We start from the raw sequence: 19,904 nt of genomic DNA, 5'->3' as shown, positions 1-19,904 counted from the left end.
AGATTGTGACATAGACACTCTACGTCACAATCTGTTTCTTAGGCTGCTCCTGGAGCTGCACAACTATGCCTCATAAAAGGAACATCATTTCATTAGTCTATTAGTGTTAATTAAAGATGCACATTTAGGAGGTCTGATAACAAGATGTGAAAAGCAAAATCCAGAGAAGTGACTTTTCTTGCCTTTCGAATTAACTGCATGGTTTAAGAATATGTGCCTATTTTGGAGATTGGACTAATTTAATAAATCAACCATGGATCATGGATAAAAGTGAATACAGCTGTGCATTATAGTACACAGTTCTCCAAAAATTAAAAAAACAGGTGAAAATACATTGGGATTTTATACATGTTGTTTTGTTTATTCCTGCCACCCTGCTACTATATGCAGAGTTTTAACCAAATTGAAAGGTGTCACAATTTTAAGCAGCCATTTTAGTGAAGGTGTGGGACTTGATAAAATCAATTAATTTGTGTTGAATTCTTCAATACACTGAACAGTGATGGAAATGTGCATATTTTTGTGCCATGCAGACATTTCTTTGGCTTAAAATTGTGAATTTAAAAGTTTTACATGTTGTCATGGAACTGTGAAGTAGCTATGATAGAACATGTTTTCTTGGGCAATCCTGGGCTACCTGATTAAGGAAGTGGTTCCCCTATTTGGGGTTTTGTGTCTTTAAGAAAGTGTCAATCCTGCAACATTATCAAAAAAATATAGAATTGTATAGACTGTTGAGCAAAAATCATTGTAAGGTCTCAAAAGAAAAAAAATCACTGGGATCTTGTGAAATAGTCTCCTAATTTGTAATCTTGCATCTTGTAGCACATTGTGATTTGCAAAAAAGAAAAGGTAGGTGTGCTAAAAGTGCATTTTTGCAAGTGCTTTTTTTTAGTTGAGGTGAAAGCAGGAACGTTCCAGTGTGAAAACCATAAAGGACAGTTGTTCCAGTGGTTAGGGTGTTAGGTTGGGGACCTGGGAGAACTGGGTTCAATTCTCTACACTGTTATAGGTATCTTGTGTGACCAAAGTCACTTTTATAGATTCATAGCTATTAAAGTCAGAAGGGACCATTATGATTATCTAGTCTGACTCCTGCAAAATGCAGGCCACCGAATCTCACCCACCCACTCCTGCAATAAACTTCTCCCCTATGTGTGAGCTATTGAAGTCCTCAAATCATGGTTTAAAGACTTCAAGGTGCAGAGAATCCTCCAGTAGGTGACCTGTGCTCCATGCTACAGAGGAAGGCGAAAAACCCTCAGGACCTCTGCCTGTCTCATTTTTTTGTCTTGGGCTCCAAATATATGACCCATTTGTTATCTGTTCTCAACCACACTCTTGTACTGGGACTAGAAATGTGCAGCTAGTTCACATTAGGGGCTCAGTCTGGGGACACAGGAATAACTGATAAAAAGCCAGCAGCCTGGCTCTACAGTTAGCAGTAGTGCCATAGGGCAGGAATCTTTGTATTCTGCCACACAACAGATGGACTGAGAATGGGTAAAGCCTTGATACATTTGATGGAAGGATGAGAGAGGGATCTATAGTGTTGTTGTTGAGGTGAGAGGAAAGGCATTCTAAAGGCATACTCATCTTCATTACTTCATGACTGAATGGTACTGTGGGTTACATACTGTATTTTAAAAAATATTAAAGTTAATTTTAAAATTATATAATATACAGGTTGAGAAAAGAGTGTCTGTACATGTGGGTCGAGTTATTACATGAAACTATTTGTTGTGAGTCATACAGTGTTTGTTCATTACAATTCAGGAGCATTAAGTGAAACAAAGTTCATGTGACTGGTTAGGTTTTGAGCATTAGAATATCAGAAAGAAAATACAAGGATTTTACATATCTGAAAGCGCTGTATAAAATGAAAAAAAATAATAATATGAGTTTTAAGGTTTCTTGGCTTCAAAATTCACTGATTTTTTGTAATGAATAAATAATCTCATTTTCCACTCCCAGAGGCTACATTTCTCAGAACAGCTGTGTAATACAAGCTTTATACTGGTTGCACATCTACTTAAATAATATATATATAATTTTATCTGCCAGGTCTAGTACATTTTCATGATAATCATTGGGACTGTTTTCCCGCTTGAAGGGAAAATAATTTCCCTTCTCAAATAAAATACACTTCTCAAATACTGGTTTCAGAGTAGCAGCCATGTTAGTCTGTATTCACAAAAAGAAAAGCAGTACTTGTGGCACATTAGGGACTAACAAATTTATGTGAGCATAAGCTTTTGTGAGCTACAGCTCACTTCATCGGATGCATTCAGTGGAAAATACAGTGGGGAGATTTATATACATAGAGAACATGAAACAATGGGTGTTACCATACACACTGTAACGAGAGTGATCACTTAAGGTATGCATCTGATCAAGTGAGCTGTAGCTCACGAAAGCTTATGCTCAAATAAATTTGTTAGTCACTAAGGTGCCACAAGTACTCCCTTTCTTTTCACTTAAGATGAGCTATTACCAGCAGGAGAGTGCAGGGGGGACCTTTTCTAGTGATAATCAAGGTGGGCCATTTCCAGCAGTTGACAAGAACGTCTGAGGAACAGTGGGGGGTGGAGGCGGGGAATAAACATGGGGAAATAGTTTTACTTTGTGTAATGACCCATCCACTCCCAGTCTCTATTCAAGCCTAAGTTAATTTTATCCAGTTTGCAAATTAATTCCAATTCAGCAGTCTATCCTTGGAGTCTGTTTTTGAAGTTTTTTTGTTGAAGAATTGCAACTTTTAGGTATGTAATCGAGTGACCAGAGAGATTGAAATGTTCTCCGACTGGTTTTTGAATGTTATAATTCTTGATGTCTGATTTGTGTCCATTTATTCTTTTACGTAGGGACTGTCCAGTTTAACCAATGTACATGGCAGAGGGGCATTGCTGGCACATGATGGCATATATCACATTAGATATGCAGGTGAACAAGCCTCTGATAATGTGGCTGAAGTGATTAGGCCCTGTGATGGTGTCCCCTGAATAGATATGTGGACAGAGTTGGCAACGGGCTTTGTTGCAAGGATAGGTTCCTGGTTAGTGGTTCTGTTGTGTGGTGTGTGGTTGCTGGTGAGTATTTGCTTCAGGTTGGGGGGCTGTCTGTAAGCAAGGACTGGCCTGTCTCCCAAGATCTGTGAGAACGATGGGTCGTCCTTCAGGATAGGTTGTAGATCCTTGATGATGCGTTGGAGAGGTTTTAGTTGGGGGCTGAAGGTGATGGCTAGTGGCGTTCTGTTATTTTCCTTGTTGGTTCTATCCTGTAGTGGGTGACTTCTGGGTTCTCTTCTGGCTCTGTCAATCTGTTTCTTCACTTCAGCAGGTGGGTATTGTAGTTGTAAGAATGCTTGATAGAGATCTTGTAGGTGTTTGTCTCTGTCTTAGGGGTTGGAGCAAATGCGGTTGTATCGTAGAGCTTGACTGTAGACACTGGATCATGTGGTGTGATCTGGGTGAAAGCTGGAGGCATGGAGGTAGGAATAGCGGTCAGTAGGTTTCCGGTATAGGGTGGTGTTTATGTGACCATCGTTTATTAGCACCGTAGTGTCCAGGAAGTGGATCTCTTGTGTGGACTGGTCCAAGCTGAGGTTGATGGTGGGATGGAAATTGTTGAAATCATGGTGGAATTCCTCAAGGGCTTCTTTTCCATGGGTCCAGGTGATGAAGATGTCATCAATGTAGCGGAAGTAGAGTAGGGGCATTAGGGCCTGAGAGCTGAGGAAGCGTTGTTCTATGTTAGCCATAAAAATGTTGGCATACTGTGGGGCCATGCAGATACCCATAGCAGTGCCGCTGATTTGAAGGAAAACATTGTCCCCAAATGTGAAATAGTTATGGGTACGGACAAAGTCACAAAGTTCAGCTGAGAGTGGATGGGTCATTGCACAATGTAAAATTATTTCCCCATGTTTATTTCCCCCTCCCCCCCACTGTTCCTCAGACATTCTTGTCAACTTCTGCAAATGGCCCACCTTGATTATCACTACAAAAAATTTTTCCCCCTGCTCTCCTACTGGTAATAGCTCACCTTAAGTGATCACTCTCGTTACAGTGTGTATGGTAACACCCATTGTTTCATGTTCTCTATGTATATAAATCTATCTAAATTTGGAAGCGAAAATGTTAAAAGGTCATCTTGCCTGCTCCCCTACCATATGCCCAGCCAGCTCTAGTTTCCCCTCACTCTGCACCTCTGGAGTAATCACACACAACACAACTGGAGTCCCAAAATAAAATCTCCCCTTTTCACTTCCAGTTTCCTAATATGCAAGTTATATTCCAATACTTGCATAGGATTCCATCTCCCATCCATGTCTGGCCTCAGGTGTTTTACCCCATGTTACAGGGAAAAACAGGAATCACCACAGACCTTCAACTTGGCTATTTTACCTGTTCTGCCTGCCACTAAGGTCTGCGAATAGTCCTTTTTACTAGTCTTAGCTGCAGAGGTCTACACCTGTTTCAGACATTTCTTGGCTTTCTCACTAGCTTCTGGCCACTTGAGATATGTCTACACTGCAATAAAACACCTGTAGCTGGCCAATGTCAGCTGACTCAGGCTCAGAGAGCTCAAACTGTGGGGCTATAAAATTCTAGTGTACAAGTCCCAGACACTCACATGAAGGGAGAAAGTCCCAGACCCCTGGCTCCAGCTCAAGCCTGGATGTCTGCACTGCATTTTAGTAGTCCTTCAACCTGAGTTCCATGAGCCCAAGTCAACTGACACAGGCCAGCCATGGGTGGTTTATTGCAGTGTAGACTTATCCTCAAGCTCCTTTGGCAAGCCCTTACCACAACAGATCAAACAGTTATACTGTTTCCTTCAGGTCTCCTAGTAGAGAGAATTTTATTTTTCTTCTCCAAGATCTGTCTTCTGTTTCCTGTCTCTTCTCCCAACAGGCATTGCTGTTTGCCACATGATCAATCACATGCTCCATAAAAACAACAAGGCAGAGAATGCCATGCCTTAAGGGTGATGAGACATCATAACAGGGGGTAATGGCAATGCTGGTCCCTTAAAGGGCCAGTGCCTTGTTATAATAAGATAATATGGTTTGTTCCTATTCTTTATCATTTATTGTTGTAAGTACATTCATTCAGTAAAACTTTGATTTACAAATAGAGGTCCCAGCTCTGCAGCCCTTATGTGCTCATATCTCCAATGAAAGTTAAGAGTTTTCGTGAGCACAACAGCTGCATGATTTGGCTCAGAATTATTTGTTACATCAAAGTTTTAAAAGAAATTAAACTATGATCTGAACTTGATTTACGAAAAGGGTTTAACCTTCTCAGATTATATATATAGTAATAATTTTATCCTGCCATAACATCGGTTCTATTAAAAGTATAGCAATGACAGTCAAAGCAGTATTAAGATTAATTGCTTATTAATGATCGATTGTGAACACTCATCATATTCCCAAAAGAACCATATGTAAGAATGTCTGCTTTCCCCATCCCAACATGGCTTGGAAATCTTTTTCTTGGACATTTCTGTGAACAGTGGGAATCTCCATCCACTTCTGGCTTCATTGTCTTACTCTCAAAGTTCTGCAGCATGAGAACTGCGCTTCTGACTGAGGGCTGGATGCAGCTTCCTTCAGATCTTACACCAGCCAGAGAAGGAAGAACAGAAATATTTGCATTCACATAACTGAAAACAGAACTGGGTTCTATGAATCCAATTCTCCAAAGGTCATTGATGTCAGTCAGAGTCTTTCTGAGACTCTGACTTCAACGGGCTTTGTATCAGGGTCTTCGTTCCTGGGACCATAAATGATAAGCAATCAAAGGAGATAAGTTTAAAAGTAAGAAATCATTTCATCTTGAACAAATTTTGAATACAGAAAACCCTATGCACAGAAAAATTCAACCCAGCTAACTTTCTCAGGAAAGACTACACAAAATGATATGTAGAAATACCAAGAAAGAATGAAAGGATAGTGATTGTTGGAAAGGAACATGGAGTTTCTGCACCAGAGAACACGAGATCCTATGATGCAAAGGATCTGTTGTCTTTAAAATGCAGTTAAATTGTTTGCATAAAGCTGAACATTTATTTCTATTTTAGTATGTGCTCTTTTATATATATTCAGCTTTATCAAGTATGTCCTAGTTTCACTCACCACTCTTGTTCCTGTGGAATGATAATTAACAGTTGTGTATACTTGGCCCTAAAATTTATAGACAGTGGATAGCTGCTGCTATACTTGATAAATGTGTTCTATATTGTTCTGACCATGTTTCTGTTGTATGTGTTAGGTATTACAAGGCAATTACAATATTACAATATTACAATATCAGTTAGTAAATATAACAATTGTACTGGCGAACAGTTATGTCACTTGTGGTACCTTAGAGACTAACAAATTTGTTAGTCTGCTGCTACTGCTGAAAACCTGTCATTTATGTCACTGAGCACCAAACTTTACTCATCAGGAAGTTTATAGAGGCATACTGAAGATAAAAAAAAAAGAGCGAGAGAGGGAGAAGAAAAGAAAGTAAATCATTTTAAAAGGTACCTTTCACCTATTCAATAAGGTGAAAAGATTGATTGACATGTTTTCACACATGTTGTTGCTTCAGCTGAGGGGAAGAATAGGAGTATCTTGTAATCATGATAAAATAGTCTAGTTTCTGGCTTTGTTGCAGAAAAGTATCATTTTGTAAGTAAAATACATCTTGTGAAAAATAAGGCAACATGTCTGAATACCTAAGTGGATGTTGGAAAATGCTATAAAACAGGAAGTGTTGTCAAGCCAGCAAATTATGAGACTTACCGAGCTACAGAATTGTGTGAAAGAACAGAATAGAAATAGCTGAAGAAATCAGAAGGGTGTAAAGCCTGAGAAGTTGCAAAATTGCTTAAGGAGCAAAATACTACTAACATCAGTTCAAAAACTGTGAGGAAAGTGATAAGGAGAAAGGAATTGAATGTGAGTCTAGCCTGTTGAAACTAACGCTAAGAACAAAGCAATTTAATTAAAATTCACTCAAGTGATGTGGGACATGGTGAAAGTTATTGAACAAAGTTTTGTCTTATGAAATATCAATATATATGTTCTACACTGTAGGAAAAGTTTCCATATGGAGAAGGGATGGAAAAATCCTAAAAGAAGGATGATTGGGTCCATGCTGTTAAGCATGGTGGAGGTAGTGTTATGACATAGATCTGTATGTCTTTTGAAAGTGTTGGCAAGCTTGTTTTCCTAATGGCATAATAAAAGGAAAATTAAAAGATAGGAGCACAAATGGTCCCATTGGAATAAGATTTCCCCCTGCCCCCAATCAGGACAAGAACACACAGATATCTACAAGCCTTCTCAACATAAAGGAAGATTGTGACCAGAATCCTAAGGGTAACTGAGAGACCCTTATTTCTACACATTGGAGCTCTGCACCAGTGTGATTGATATGTGGAATGGTTAGGACAGTTCAGAAATGGGCCTTCAGGAGCTCTGCAACACTCAGGTCACATGCAGCTGAAGAAGGAAGGAGTGAGTTCATACATATAAACTCCAACCCTTTTGCATATCTTAGTCCCGCTCTTCCCTGTGGAAGTCTTGTCAAGTTATCGTGAAGCAGCAGTAACCCTGGCCATCTATGTCCTCTTGCCATCCCAAGGTTATGTGAGAGTACAGAGAAGACTGAGAATGGGGCCAGAACGTGTTCCACTGGGGGGTGAGTGAAGTGCTTCTCTGCCCCCACCCTCCATTATCCTGGTATAGGGAGAGATGTTTGGCCCCAAGAGGCCCATTATCCCTTGGTGATGGCTCAGCTTCAAAACTGACAGCTGGTTCCCATCTCTCTTCAGACCACTCGTCTGTCCCTCAGCTAAGTAACAACCTGAGAGATTCTGACCTCATTCCCCTGGCTTAGATGTCCAGGGAGGCAGCAAGGGAATGGGCAAGTGGCAGAAGCACAGCATAGAGAGTGGCAGCTGCAGAAGAGGAAGCCCCCTCAAGATTTACTTACTATGTTCAGACACAGAGTCAAGTCAGGTCAGGGAAAGCTGGCTAGCTCTATTCATGTGTTTTTCCTTACTGTTATCACAATCAAGTGATTTGAATCAAGTACAGTGATATGAAGAAAGCAGTAGCTAAGAAAACCTACACCAACAAACAACTGAAGCAGTGAACTGTGGATACCTAGAAGGGACTGTTTCATATTTGCAAGAAATATTTTAACAGTGCTCCAAAAAGATTTTACTAAGGATGAAAGCAACGGGAAACTGCACAACATGAAAGGCAGTGCCTGAAAGGAAATTTCAATATGTTTGTGTAATGTTTAAATTTGGAATATGTATCTAAATGTCCTTGGATAACTAAAGTCAGATGCCCCAGTTACATGATTCTTGACAATCATCATTTAAGAGTCAGGTTCTACTAAATTTACTCTGAGTTAGTCTCTGACAACACAAATAGTCCCATTGATGTTGATAGGATTGTTCACCAAGTAAACTACTATTCAGTGTAAGGGTGGCAGAATCAAATTCTAAACCATTAATTGATTTTACTGTCCTTTATTATTTGATGCAACAATTTGAAAAAAAAAACACCTGATAACAATAAAAGACATCCTTATAAGGAATATTAGCAGCTTTTTATTTTTCGTCCATATTCTATAAACTTTTGGTGCAATTCTATGTTTCCTCATTTTTCTTCTTATTGTCTTTTACAAACACATCATCTGAAATGCAGCTCATGAATGTATTTTTGTATTTCATCCAGGCTAGCTGAACAATTCACTGACAACATATAACACAGATCCATCTAAATAGGTTTGTTTCTGTTCTCAGATTATGGTTCTGTTTATGTCTCCAGGTTCACTGAATTGTTTGCTGAGCCATAATTTGGATTAAATGTAGTTGAAAGTTGCTCTTTGAACAAAGTGAAATTGAAAATGAAAATGTGAATATAAGTGAGTCTCCTCATGCAAACCTAATCCTTGCTAATAAGAAACTATATCCTAAAGAATGTTTTAAGGACAGCACAATCACTTTCTTGATACTAATGTTGACTCAGTTGTGTTGAATGAACCAGACATGCCAAACTCGTAAAAAAAACACAGAAATTGGGCTTGTGAGTTGCTTTTTGGCTTGTAGCTTGTTTGGCTTGTAGCTTGTTGCAGCTTGTTGCTGCTTCTTTTTGATCGGCTACCGGCAAGTGGGGACAAGCGGGGACAAGGGTGGGGAGAGAGTCAGGGATGCACAGCGGGCCCACCACAGTCCCAGACTGCACACTGGGGGGATCTAGTCACATAGAGTTTTGGGGTTTTTAGTGATTGGCTTGTTTTGGACTTGTTTTAAAATGGGATTAGCTTGATTTTTGGCTTATTGTGAAAGTCGGGGTGCTTATTTACCATGTGAAAGTTTGCAACTGTGGAATGAACCCCTGTTTTCAACTCCATTATGAAGTCCTGATAATTCTGGATTGATATCTGGGCTATTCCATGTGTTTGCTTCACAATATATGAGTGGTGTCCTTGAATTGTATATAGAGAAAACAGATACATGCTAGACTTGAGTAAAAATCTACTGTCTCAGGAATTCAGTGTTGTGATTTTTAAATAAAGATTGGGCCCTCTCTAAATAAAGCATATTACTGTAGTTTAAATCCAAGTTAGAGTACAGCATTTATAGAACCAGCCACTTGTATTCATTAAACATTATTAGCTATTGTGTACATTGAGTTTGATCCAGTGCCCATCAAAGTCAATGTAAAGACTTACCCTGACTTCTTTTTGTTTTGGATCAGGTCCTAATATTGTTCTTCATTTTCTTTAATTTCTGGCTCTTCAAATTTTATAACAGTAATTGTTCCACTTGTGTATTATTAGCATTTCTTATTAGATTTAATTCAATGAAAAGATGTATCAAATATGATCCCTGAGCTATCCTCAGGCATGAGGTTCCTGCAGTTTCTTTAGATTCATTTTGTGTACCTGACATCTTGGAATCCTCAAATTACCTAATAAAAATGAAAAATAAATATGTGGAGGAAGAAAATATTTAAAGGATAATTGTGTTTTGATGACTGTATACAAAACATTGAATATGCTTTTGCCAAATGCAGTGTTTTAATCAGTTACAGAAAAAATATATTTTAAAATTAAATTATCCATGTATATTTGATTCACAGATAATTAAGCTGTCACTTTTTTTTATTTCAACACTGTAATAATTTTACATTATAGTCTACAGATTGGTGCAACTTTCGGACAGAGCCATTATCTCACTGATTTTTTATCAGGTCTGCATTTAGTTTTGAATTTTTATTAAACAGAGGCAACATAAGGTCCAAAACTGTTTCCATGAAAGTGAATGGGAGTTGTGCCATTGATTTCAATAGGATAAGGATTGGACCCTTAATTATGTTTTTTCTACCAATCTAGTATGCAGCTTGAAATATTTTCCTTATTAAAGTGCATCACATAGTCTTAGTCAAATTCTGACATTTATAGCCAGATGCTTGAATCATCATTTGTGAAATTAGTTGTTATTTGCGTAAGACAGACAGATGGAATTGGGACAATGAGACTGTTTCTGAATATAATCAACACAATTCCTACTATGAAGCAAAATCCCTAAATTTCTTTTCTTTCTAATTTATTTCCAATCAGAATACATCTCCTCTCTCTGTTTTGCAAAACTTCTGTGGCCTAGATCAGAAGATCAGTCTTCTGAGGGCTAATTTGTTAGAACTTCTGTGGATCAGTGGTAGAGAGAGGGGATTTAAGACTTTCCCTCACATATTCACACATAGATCAGACAGGGGACATAATTCTCCAAATCCATAATATTCCAAGGATTGCAGAGAAATTCCTCAAATCTCTTGACATCAACAGAAGGCAGGGACATTTGTACAGATTGCCAGTACTTCAACACTATCCTCCCAGACCCATTCTTAATGTTTGCATAGTTTGCTCCCTTTTCTTCTCCAGTTGCTTCCCTAGATCTCTCACCCCCAGGGGGCTTCACAGCATATAACCAGTTTATGATTATGTGGGTCGGCATAATCTTATAAAGAAGAGGCCACACAGGTTTCTAGGGAGATGATGCAGTGGAGGGAAGCCTTCCCTTCTTCCTGCCCAACACTGTGGAGCTTGATAAAGCAATTTTGTCAGAAGTCAGTAGCCCTGTTTCCCTATTGCCTTGCACCATGTGTAGTCACTTACCAGCTGAGGGCAAACAGGCTGTAAAACAGTACTAAATGAGAACTTTCCACATACTGGCACTGGTGTAGTTCTCTTATGCTTGCTTACTACAAGGTGCAACATAATGGAGAATCATACCTGGTGATAGGAGAGATGATGTTTCCTAGGATCAACCATCCTCTTTGTGACAGAAATTTCTCCCATTTAATAGAAATTCTGCAGTGCTCCCACCTTCTAAGATACGCATCTGAGAGCATGGTCTGACTCTGGTTTGTAGCTAGCAGTACGTTCCACTTGATTCTGGAAGTTATCAAAACTGAAGATTAAATTCACATAGCAGTTATTCAACTTCTGTCTAGGATTTTTTATGCTATTTACTTCTTCAGTGAATTAGAAACAGAGACCAGAAGAAAGCTGTTCTGTGCAACAGCTAACTCCACAATCTTCTCAGTGTTATAATGTAGACAATATTTCTATTAACTGTCATCATAAAGTATCTACTGTGGGATTAAATGTACTATAACTGTATTATTTGTACCCCAGCTTTCATTTGTTGGGTGATGATTTATGTTGTCCGTGGCAATCACAAGGGAGTCCTGATGCTATGCAGTCTTGTGGGGGAGAGTGTCAATTTAATATGACTATAAAACCTAAATAATTCCATTCCCATATCCTATTATGATAACCAAGCAATATAAACAACCTAATCTTCGTACCAGAAAATCTTTTTTAAAAATATGGTTAGATTTATGACACCATTTGTTTCACTGCTAACCTTGCAGTAGCACTCTTTGCACTTTATATAAATGCACTATTCTGCTTCATAGCCATTAATATCCTGTGATAATGAACGAGACTTCTCAAGCTGAAACATTTATGGACTGCAGCTGAAATATTGTTTGACTTTTACACGCAGAGACTGATTTTTTTCCTTTTCCTTTCTTACTTTCTCTCTTTTAAGTGTTACATCCCTTATAGCTTTTCTCCTAAAACTTTGGGTCACACTCCTCTTGCACAAGGCGTTTCTAATCCTTCAGAACTATTGGCTGGCACCATATGACTTGCACACCAATAGCTAACTCCTTACCAGTGGGAATAACAAGGCCTGGGCAGTTTAGGGTGTCTGTACCATATTTATAGGTCCAATAATGCCTTCAAAACCTGAGAACCTCTTCTTCCTCCAGCAGAGTAATTGCTCAACATGTATGACTTGACATGAATAAGGCCTACTCATGTTGAGCAATTACTCTGTTAGTAATTACTCTGTTAGCAAAGTGAATGAGTCTGCCAGCAGAGCAGAGTAAGGTGCTATTTAATGCATCACACTATTTGCGAGTCATATATGACAAATGCTAGTCACATCACTTAGAGCACGTGTGGATAATGCTCAATGGCTATAGGGAGGTGGGCAACATACAAACATAGAATAGAATAGAATAGAATAGAATAGAATAGAATAGAATGTAAGTAAGGATGGCAGAAGATGGCCCTAAATTATAGCTGCTCTTCGGGACATGATCCTGTTGCCAACAGTATCATGCATGCATATGGTAAATGGTGCACACGTTAGTAAACCTTCTGGGTTTATTTTAGTTTGTGGAGATGCTTTGCAAACTGTAAACCGTATCACTGTAGTGATGCCTGTGAAAGTTTGCCCAGGTGACCATTGATAAAAATCCTGAGTCATTCACAGTCACCTAGGACTAGCTGTTGGAGACTGTAAACCCTGTTTAAGGAGAGAACGAGCTCAATTTGAAGTTGGAGAGAGAGGAACTGGGCATTATTTTACTCAGATTCCACTGCAATGGCTGCATACATTACACATTTTTGATAATTACTGTATTTAATATTGCTCTCCCATCCCCATCGTTTCATTACATAGTAATAAACTGCATTATCTGGCAATGGAAAGTCCATCGAGACAGATCTGTGACGGGGCAAGGCCAGATGGCTATGGAAGAGTAGTGGGAGATAGATATATTAGCTCCAGGCTAAACAAATCCCTTGTACCAGGATAAGTGAAATGGCAGCTGCTCCAGGTCAATTAAGACACCTGGGGCCAATTAAGAACTTTCCAGAAGGCAGGGAGAAGGCTAGGTTGATTGGGACACCTGAGGCCAATCAGGGGCTGACTGAAACTAGTTAAAAGCCTCCCAGTTAGTCAGGTGGGTGTGCATGTCAGGAGCTGTGGGAAGAAGTTGTGCAGTTGGAGAGGCTGAGTAGTACACACCATATCAGGCACAAGGAAGGAAGGCCTGAGGTAAGGGTCAAGTGGAGCTTGAGGAAGTGAGGGCTGCTGTGGGTGAAGTAGCCCAGGGAATTGTACATGTCATGTTTCTAAAAGGTCAGCTACCATAGCTGATACTATTAGGGTCTCTGGGCTGGAGCCCGGAGTAGAGCCTGGGTTCCCCCTCCCCACCTTTGCCCCCTGATTAAGCACTGAGACTGGGAGACAACAGAGACTGTGCAAGGAAGGATAACTTCTCCTCACCTCCCTCACTGGCTTATGATGAAAATGGCTCAGTAGAGTGTGACCCTTGTCTCTAGAGAAAGAAGGGTTACATGGAGGGTCACAGTGAGCCTCTGAGGCTAGCGAAATCCGCCAGGAAACGCGGGACCCACAGAGGCAAGGACAGAGCTTTGTCACAGATCCTATTAAGCCCTGGACATTTTATCCTTCAGGAGTTGGATAGTTCCTGTAGTTACCACCACCTGCCTATTACTCTACTGCTTGTTTTCTGCTTGATGAAAGTACAGGGTTCTACAAAATATTACTGCTTCTGCTAATTTCTTCCTTTTTTCTAAGAATACAATCATAAAACACTCAAGGGCTACATAATACCCTCAGATTTTTAAGCAGAATTTTCCATTGATGCTAAGGGTTGGGGCCAGATTACGCTGTCAGATTTCAAGCATATTGTTATCATAAAGCTGTTTTTCAGATCAAGGTATCTGATGTACAGTGTAGGATATGTAGAAGATTGTAGGATATGTAGGAGATTCAAATGTAGGCCATGGTCCTTTAAGCACTGAAGACATGAGTAGTTTTGCTCATATCAGTAGTTCCATAGACTCAGTCATGTGCGTAAGTATTTGCAGGCTTGGGCGCTTGGATTTTGTGGGGTTGTTAACACATTAGGATTTTATGAAGGGCAGACTCATAGCCACATTTTAATGATGTTTAAATTTTAAAAACATTTGCCATGCCACTAATTTTTTGTATGCCCGAAGGTTTATTCTGAATGCCATTATTCAGATGTGGAAAGCAGTCGTGGCTCGAAGGCACATCAAACAGTGCTGCTGCTTATTCTGATCTTTTCATTTCATCTTGCTGTTGTTGAATGCTATATATTGTAAAATTACACTTGTTCTGAAAATATGAATATTCTCATCTAATGTCTTTATTTTTCAATAGATAATTGCTAATAATTTAGTTTATTTCTTAAAAATATGAAAGAATGATAAAACTAAGGAATGCTGTCAGACATAGCTCTGCAGCTTTGTTTATGAAAAAATGATCACCATGTGTCAATGACTAATTTGTATAATATGCTCATAATAAAGTGTGAAATGTGTAAATTCCTGTTTTCCAAAATTCATTAAACTATTTAGTTCCACTTGTAATGTGGCTTCTATCTACTACAGAAAAACAAGAGGCATCCAAAATAGACAGGATAATAAATATGGAGTCAATAAAATAACAAAAGTAATAACAGAAACAATATGTGTTCAGTATAAATAAAACTTTAAAAATGATACTAAATCAACCATTGAAATACTTCACCATTGCAAAAAAAAAGAAAAGAAAAAGGCTCCCTGGCACAGTGACTCCAATGCAGTTGCACTACCAAGGACTTGTGGCTGCCCCTCAAAGGTGACTGCACAATAAAAAGAAAAGGAGTACTTGTGGCACCTTAGAGACTAACAAATTTATTAGAGCATAAGCTTTCGTGAGCTACAGCTCACTTCATCGGATGCATTTGGTGGAAAAAACAGAGGAGAGATTTATATACACACACACAGAGAACATGAAACAATGGGTTTATCATACATACTGTAAGGAGAGTGATCACTTAAGATAAGCCATCACCAGCAGCAGGGGGGGAAAGGAGGAAAACCATTCATGGTGACAAGCAAGGTAGGCTAATTCCAGCGGTTAACAAGAATATCAGAGGAACAGTGGGGGGTGAGGTGGGAGGGAGAAATACCATGGGGAAATAGTTTTACTTTGTGTCATTACACTTTCCCCCCACTGCTGCTGGTGATGGCTTATCTTAAGTTATCACTCTCCTTACAGTGTGTATGATAAACCCATTGTTTCATGTGTGTGTATATAAATCTCTCCTCTGTTTTTTCCACCAAATGCATCCGATGAAGTGAGCTGTAGCTCACAAAAGCTTATGCTCTAATAAATTTGTTAGTCTCTAAGGTGCAACAAGTACTCCTTTTCTTTTTGTGAATACAGACTAACACGGCTGCTACTCTGAAACCTGCACAATAAAGAGAATACAGCCCTAGCTCTACAGGGCAGGTGAGGGTTGATGTGCTTCTCTTGCAACACATCAAATCTCCATCCTTTTTCCCCATGTGGATCTGAACCCTGGGAGGGAACAGGGAACTTTAGTGTCAAGGCAACTGAGTACCCCTTCTGTGTAGGAGCAGGGAAATCATGTTCTGGGGATCCCTGTTGTGTTCAGGTCTCAAGGTGCATATGTGACATCAATAACATTTGCACTGATCATGCCAAGTCTTTTCATAATATACTGTAATGTGTTTCCAGAGAGAATCTGAAATCCAACTCTTTTGTAGATTATATTGGTCATTTGCCGTACCTTGTCTGTATGTTTGTATTATTAGGAGTATAGTTCATTTCATGCAACTTTTTTACTGTTCTAAGCATGTGCTTATAATTTCATCCTGAAGTACAGCTACAGTTCTAGAGTCAAGCTTGGTTTGCATGGAATATTCAGGCTAGGGTTTGATTTTTTTCTTCTAATACATGGCACTTACTGATGCACATCGTAGGTAATCAGCTCTTGCTCTTTTAAGTGCTCTTTAACAGCTTGCTGAAGATATTAGGTGACATATTTATGTATCTAAGATTAAGGTGCCAACCTTCTTTCCTGAATCATTTGTTGAGAATGTCCCTGAGTGCCTTGGTTTGTAGGCATTCCATAGACCTCTCTTTAAGGATCTACAGATGGGATCAGTTAATTTTCAAATTCTTGATATTAGGACTTAGAAAATTTCTTTTGCTCTTGATAAGAATCTTCTCTCTTTAGAGGTTTGTTAGTAAAACACGGTGGAATTTCCTCAACATGGCAAATTGATAATTTACATGCAAAGGGCAAGGGTGGACACGGTGCTCTGTCTTAGGAGTGCATGCTTCAGCTTACATTGTGAGGGAGCTCATGATGGATACAGACGTCTGAAAAACTTATCTAATACCCTGAGTCAGGGAGGACCTGGTGTGGACAGCAGGCAATAAGGGAAGCCCAAAACACATGCATCACAGGAAGGGGAGTGCTATCTCCCCACCCAACTTTGGTGCTTTGCTTAGCCATTGGCTGGGCAACCGGAATGGGGTCAGGTACTGGCTGTCAGGTGCCTCCCCCCTTTTCCTCTTTAAATTATCTCAGGGTTTTCAAAAGCCTCTTACTCTCCAGTTCATTCCCTGCCCTCCTCCCTCCCCTCCCACAATTGTAGGTTAGAGGGTTTACCGAGTGTGATGCTGTGGCCTGATTGATCACCCATTTTTAGGAAACAGGAAGGAATTTTTCTCATAGGACCAAATTGCCATGTGGTTTGGTGGATTGTTTTGCCCTTCTAGCAGCCTCCTGGAGGCACAGTTAGATTGGGAACAATAGAATTCAAAGTTCATATAGTGTTGTTAAGACTATTGACTTGTTGCAACTTGTAGCTGGTGTGCAGTGTGGGTACAGGCTAAACGGGACAGCTCTCAGAGGTAAATGAGACCTTGGCTTTCATTGCTGAATCTTGCACATGTAGGGAGGAGGTCTGAAGTCTTTGCAGAATGAAATCCCCCACCCAGCCTCGTGGCCTATGTTTCTGTATCTTCCTCATTATGTGGGGTGGTGGTGAGAGATTTCACCCCAACTTGTTGTTTGGTTTGTGGCTGAAGCCCTGTAACTAGCTTTAATCAAATAACTCCCTGTTATGTTGGAGCTAGGGGTGAGCAGGGTATACCCCTTCCTAAGGTATAATTAATAAACTTGCAGCCTGCAGTTTAAACCCATTCCACATGTTTGTCCTTCACTTGCTTATTTGTCCCACTCAATTTACAGCAGCTGATAATGGTCCCAAGGAGGGCACTACAGCAGCCAGTTTTCAGTTGGAATTAAGGGAGCCCATGACCTCTTTTCCAGATCTGCATCATCAGGTGGCCAGGAGTGGGAGGATGCCAGAATAACCACTGAAGCAGCCCCACGCCACCTGACGGTATGTCTACACAGCAATTAAACACCTGCGGCTGACATGGGTCAGTTGACTCACAGGGCTCGTGTTGCAGGGTTGTAAAATAGCCGTGTAGACATTTAGGATGGAGGCCAGCCTCTGGGACACCACAATGGGGGACGGTCCCAGAGCCCAGTATCCAGCCCAAGTGTCTATGCAGCCATTTTTAGCTTTGCAGCACAAGCCTGAGTCAGCAGATGTGGGCCAACCACAGCCATGCCAGGGTCTTTTATTCTAGTGTAGACATAGCCTATGTATCCCTTCAGTGGGAGCATCATCCAATGGTGTCTAGGGCAACTGTTTGTCAATAGAGTGGGGCAAAAGTGCCCCAGTCTTACTGGGGAATCAGGCCCGGCATCTCATAGAAATGTGAAGCACTACCAAGCTCTTTATATTTGCACCTGACTTCTGTAAATCCTACACTAATGTCCGCAGATGGCATAACTTATTTAATAGCAGCAAAATTTGTGTAGTAACAAAACCATTTAGAACAATTAGCATTGAACCAGATGACTATTTTTCACTTTTGTAAATAAAACATTGTAAAATTAGACTCCTAATTTCAAAGCCAATGAATTACAAAATGGCCGTGGAAATGTTATTGTCTTAATCATTTTGTCAATTTTTGTTTCACTGCTTTCTTTCCTTTCCTTTTAGCAATGGTTGTTCTTAGCAATCTGGAACCGAACACAACGTATGAAATCAAGGTTGCAGCTGTAAATGGAAAAGGACAAGGAGAGTATAGCAAAATTGAGATCTTTCAGACTTTACCTGTTTGTGAGTAATGCCTTTATTTTTAAATGAAAAATTAGTTTATTTGTACTCTTGTAAGCCTATTTTACCTCTAGTTCAGCTCATAATTTCAAAAATGATTCACTATGAGTAAAATGCACAGTTTACAATACCACATTCCTCTAGATCAGGGATCGGCAACCTTTGGCACGCAGCCCACCAAGGTAAGGCAGGATAAGCCCCTGGTGGGTTGGGCCAGTTTGTTTACCTGCCGCATCCACAGGTTTGGCCGATCGCAGCTCCCGCTGGCTGCGGTTCACTGTCCCAGGCCAATTTGGGCAGTGGGAAGTGGCGGCCGGCACATCCCTCGGCCCACGCCGCTTCCTGCAGCCCCCATTGGCCTGGAGCGGCAAACTGCAGCCAGTGGGAACTGTGATTGGCCAAACTTATGGATGTGGCAGGTAAACAAACCAGCCCAGCCCACCAGGGCCGCATGCCAAAAGTTGCCGATCCCTGCCCTAGATTATGAAGATCTCCGAAATCACATTTTCAGGTCATTTTGATGATCGTATATTGGAAAATTTCTCTAGTTATTTATATTTATTAGAATATTAGAAAAAATCTCTTAAATGTTTTATGCTGGTGAACATAATGTTAAAGCATATGAGACTAAATTCTGTTCTCATTTATACCCATGCAGTACTGCTGACTTTAATGAGAATAGAATGTGGCCATTTCAGTAGACATTTCCCCCAGCAAATTATCCCTTGCCCATGTTCACTGAAATTCAGATCTCCTTTGTCCCCTGCCTTCCCCATTTCATTGTCGGAGGACTTTATTTATAGTTTATATGTAAATTTCAGGTAAACACATCCCTTTATTTAAGACCTGCTACATGAGTTTGAACATGCTCCACCAATGTCATTCAGGGGGAATTCATAAAATGATGCCATACACAATTCATCACAATATTATTGACCAGTGAATTATGAGTTTTCAAATGATAGTTTATAAGGCATACTTTGTGCAAAGATTATTACAGTAGTGTGTAGGGTGTGAATACAGGATCAATTTGGTCACACTAGGTCATTCTTAGTCCACGTCCCACACCTGAATTCAGTGTTCACCTCCACCCAGGCTCTTCCTCTAGGGTTCTCTGAGTTCCAGTCTCTGCCCCTAGTGTTAGGGCTCTTACCCATACCGAAATATGTCCTCTGGAATCTGGAGAGGTCTGCCACTGCAACTCTTCTCCAGAGACAGCAGGTGATCCTTGCCGGGCCAGGATTCTGGCTTGTGTCTGTGGGACTGCTGGCTGAGACCAGGTCCTCTTGAAGGCCTTGTGGCTGCAGCCCTCCATCTAGGAGGCTCCCCTCTCCATATAAGGAGCTTCTCTTATAGGCTGCCTGTGTTGGTAGATTCCCCAGAGAGCTATCCTTCTTGGCTTCCCATTCAGTCCTCTGGCTCAGGCTTCCCTTGGGGTTCCCATTCACAGGAATCTCCTGTCTCCCTTTGGAGTCCACTCTGGCT

At 40.3% G+C, this 19,904-nt stretch overlaps 1 protein-coding gene across 4 annotated transcripts in view; it reads left to right on the top strand.

Moving 5' to 3' along the window:
- NCAM2 (neural cell adhesion molecule 2) overlaps positions 1-19,904 on the top strand; it is a 530,111-nt gene that overhangs the window by 426,686 nt on the left and 83,521 nt on the right. For all 4 annotated transcript variants that reach the window (XR_006279367.1, XM_038379539.2, XM_038379548.2 and 1 more), the window contains exon 13: positions 18,303-18,422. Coding sequence is in view for 3 of the 4 variants with exons in the window: in XM_038379539.2 (XP_038235467.1) it covers positions 18,303-18,422 (120 nt within the window). In the remaining variant the exon portion in view is untranslated. The remainder of the gene's footprint in view (positions 1-18,302; positions 18,423-19,904) is intronic.

The sequence above is a fragment of the Dermochelys coriacea genome, chromosome 1, assembly GCF_009764565.3.
Source record: "Dermochelys coriacea isolate rDerCor1 chromosome 1, rDerCor1.pri.v4, whole genome shotgun sequence".
Classification (NCBI taxonomy): domain Eukaryota; kingdom Metazoa; phylum Chordata; order Testudines; family Dermochelyidae; genus Dermochelys; species Dermochelys coriacea.
The sequence above is the reverse complement of the archived record's forward strand: the minus strand, read 5'-3'. Positions and strand labels throughout refer to the sequence as shown.